Source organism: Triturus cristatus, chromosome 7 (genome assembly GCF_964204655.1).
Source record: "Triturus cristatus chromosome 7, aTriCri1.1, whole genome shotgun sequence".
Lineage (NCBI taxonomy): Eukaryota > Metazoa > Chordata > Amphibia > Caudata > Salamandridae > Triturus > Triturus cristatus.
The window spans coordinates 1821658778-1821662318 of NC_140590.1; the positions used below are offsets into that span (position 1 = coordinate 1821658778).

The following is a 3541-nucleotide window of genomic DNA, read 5'->3' on the forward strand; positions in this document are numbered from 1 at the left end:
CACCTTCTCTGGAGGCAGGGGTGGCCTCGGCAGCTCCAGGCTTCTCACCGCTGTTGGAATAACGATTAAAAAAACATACCTGTGCAGGCGCTTCTGCGAAGGTTCTCCGGGGCTGGAAAGACGTCGTGACACCAGGGGCGCAGAAAGCTCACCAAAAGGTCCTTTAAAAGTCAGCTGTAACTAGCGCTAGTTACAGCTGACTTTTAAAGGACCTGAGCTTCGCGTGACATCAGAGGCAGGCAGGCCAATCGGAGGAAAGCAGGAAGCAGAGACGATGGCCGCAGGAGGAAACGTTGTGATTACGTATTAAACGCGTATTCACAACGGTTGCTCCTGCGGCCATCTTCCCTGCTTACTCCAGAGAAGTGTACTGTACTCCATCAAGGTCCGCGGGCCGCCAATGAAGGCCGGGCGGGCCGCCAGCGGCCCGCGGGCCGTACTATGAGAAACCCTGGTCTAAATAAACATATGTTTTGACTGACTTACTTATACTTGCATGTGCAGAGACTCTGCAGTCAGGGTGAGGAACCCTGGACCAATGTGTATAGGTCCTGTGGATGCATAAAGCTCCACACGTACTGTGTGAATTGTCATTAGTTGTATGTTTTATAGTGCTGCAAAGTGCATTTGATGAATCAGGCCTATGCAGTTCCTGTCTAGCTGCACCTTCTGCTCTTTAACACTTGAAAATCCAATGAACCTTTTTTTAATATGATGTAGTCAATAATTAAATTATTATTAATTTTAATTTTTTTTTCCCCAGGAGATAAAGTCTGAAGAGAACATGGAAAATCAAACAACCCTGAAAGAATTCATAATTGTGGGTTTCCTTGTTAGACCAGAGCTAAAGCCACTGATTTTTATAGTGTCCCTATTTATATACCTTTTAATCATGTGGGCAAACCTTGTGATCATAGTGATTGCAATTGTGGAACCTTGCCTGAACACTCCAATGTATTTCTTTCTCCAGAACCTGTCCTTTTTAGATATTTTTTGCACAAATGTCACCTTTCCAAGACTTTTGGCATTTTTCATAGACAAAAGCAGGACTATATCCTTTGCTGGCTGCATAAACCAAATGTTCTTTTTTCTGTATTTCACAAGCACAGAAGTCTACCTTCTTGCAGCTATGGCTTATGATCGCTTTGTGGCCATCCACCACCTTTTACGATACACTGACATCATGAACAAGCGATCCTGCCTACTGTTAGTAGCATTTTCCTGGGTGCTTGGTTTCCTGAACATTTTTCCCCATGCTGTCGTGGGATCACAATTGTCCTTCTGTGGCTCCAAAATCATCAACCACTTCTTCTGTGATCTCACTGCTCTGATGAAGATTTCCTGCAGTGATCAACATGCCATTGAATCTCTGCTTTTTGTTGAAGCTATCTTTGTAGGTCTCATTCCTTTTTCAATAACTATTATCTCTTATATTTATATAGTTTATGTAATTCTAAACATTCGCTCTGCTGAGGGGAGGCATAAGGCTTTCTCTACCTGCACCTCTCACCTCACTGTTGTCACTGTTCTGTATGTGTATATGTTCTGCATGTATGTGCGACCTGCATCCTCCTATTCACCAGATAAAGATAAGCAGCTTGCCGTTGTGTACACTGCTTTCATCCCAATTTTTAATCCTCTGATTTACAGCCTTAGGAACAATGATATGAATGAAGCTCTGAAAAAATACATAGGTAGGATATCAATTGCATGATCTGAAATAAGTTATTTATTGAGGGATATCAATTGCATGATCTGAAATAAATTATTTATTGAGCAGTATTTCAAACATTTAGGAAACCAGAAATAGATGAAGCTAGTGAATGACATTTAGGAAATGATTGATTCATTCATTTGATCTTTATTTCGACATTTTTTCAGTCATAAAAGATTACAGTTAAAACAGTTAAAACATATATAAAACCACAGGAGATAAATAAACATTTCATAAAATCAGATTATCAAGCAGGGTATGCAATCATGATATACAATCACCCCTGAATGCCACTGTAATGAGAGAACTTCTCTTGGACCACATAGCTAGCAGGAACTTTGAGAGTGCGAAAACTATGTGCGGTGAAGTGTCAGTTTTAAGGACTCTCATTGCAACAAGACATTTATCAAAGCCCATGTTCTTGCACAAGGGTACCAACCAGCACTTTCTGGCTTTACTGTAAGCAGGGCAAAAAAAGAGCATGTGTAGTTCATCTTCCTTAATCGCACCGCATCCAGGGCAAGAATTGCTCGTTGGTGTAGACCACTTACTTGTGAATGCCCTTAGTGGTAGTGTTGCGAATCTCCATTGGATATATAACTTCCTAGCTCCAACTGGGTAAATAAAATTCAAAAACTCCTCAAAAACATATGAATGTTTAAGTGTTAAAAAGGTCGTTGTCAGAGGGCCAGCTTTGGAGTCATGCAGCCATATATTTTGTTTGTAGTCCATAAAGGACTTCGCAAGCATTTTGCATGAAACACCCCTGCATGCCTGTTCTGGCTCATACCAAAGGTCCGATAGTCCCATTTTCCCCAGTTCCTTTTTCACAAATGCAAGCCAGGGGATTTTTGCTGCACTACCATGGTTCAGCACATCCTTTAATTCAAGCCTATAATTGGACAGTTCTGCGCCAAAACCTAAGAGGTTTCAGAGCTAGCTCATCCTGGATAAAACTCAGTCCTAAGTCCAATCTCAGCGGAAGGAGGGGTGTGCTTTGGGGGAGTGCAAGTAGCTGCCTCATAAACTTGTTCTCCACGTTAGGAATTTCGGGCCTACAGGTGTACCCCCAGAGTTCCCCACCATAAAGAGCCGATGCCCTCGCCTTCACTTTGTAAATCTCCAGTGCGGGGCTCACTGGCTTGATTGTAGATGTATTAGACATTTTAAGGATGCCGTCCACTAATTGGGAGAGTTTAAGTTGTGATTTCGCCTGTTGGGGGCCCCAGGAAAGATTTTCATTGATCATTACCCCTAAATATTGGAAAGTCTGTACCCTCTCCAGTCTAACCGAACCCAGGATCGGTGTTGGGCGGGTCGATGCCGGGGGGCTGAAAATCATAAATTTGGTCTTATCAGCATTGATTTCCAGTCCGCGGCATCAGCAAAAGTCTGTAAAACCGTCCAGCACTCGTTGGATCCCCATGGGGGACTTGGAAAGCAGGAGGGTGTCATCGGCAAACATTATCGCCGGCACCCTCATGCCTGCCAATCTGGGTGCATCGTTATTGGGAACCGCGTCCAGATGCGATATAACGCCATTCACATAGAGGCAGAACAGGGTTGGTGCCAGAACGCACCCCTGCCTGACCCTCCTGCAAACTGGAAACCGGGACGACAGCACCCCCTCCCTCCCACATCTGACCTGTGTGTAGTTTTGTGCATGCAACCTAATCAGCACCGTCAGTATTGCGTTGGGAAGTCCCATTTCCAAGAGCACCGCCCACAGTTTGGTCCTGGGTACTAGATCGAACGCGGACCGGAGGTCCACAAAGACCATGTAGAGGCTGCCACCCTCTAGTGTTACCGTCTTCCAGAATAACATTA

At 44.1% G+C, this 3541-nt stretch overlaps 1 protein-coding gene across 1 annotated transcript; it reads left to right on the forward strand.

Annotated features, from left to right (window-relative positions):
- The first annotated feature begins 784 nt into the window (after positions 1-784).
- Positions 785-1714, forward strand: LOC146813275 (olfactory receptor 5AR1-like). The gene has a single exon (XM_085615352.1). It carries the CDS (start codon positions 785-787, stop codon positions 1712-1714), a length of 930 nt encoding a protein of 309 aa, XP_085471478.1.
- Positions 1715-3541: the final 1827 nt, after the last annotated feature.

What these genes read in the sequence shown, in the direction of transcription:
- LOC146813275 (XM_085615352.1), top strand. Translation starts at nt 785, where the DNA reads ATGGAAAATCAAACAACCCTGAAAGAATTCATAATTGTGGGTTTCCTT.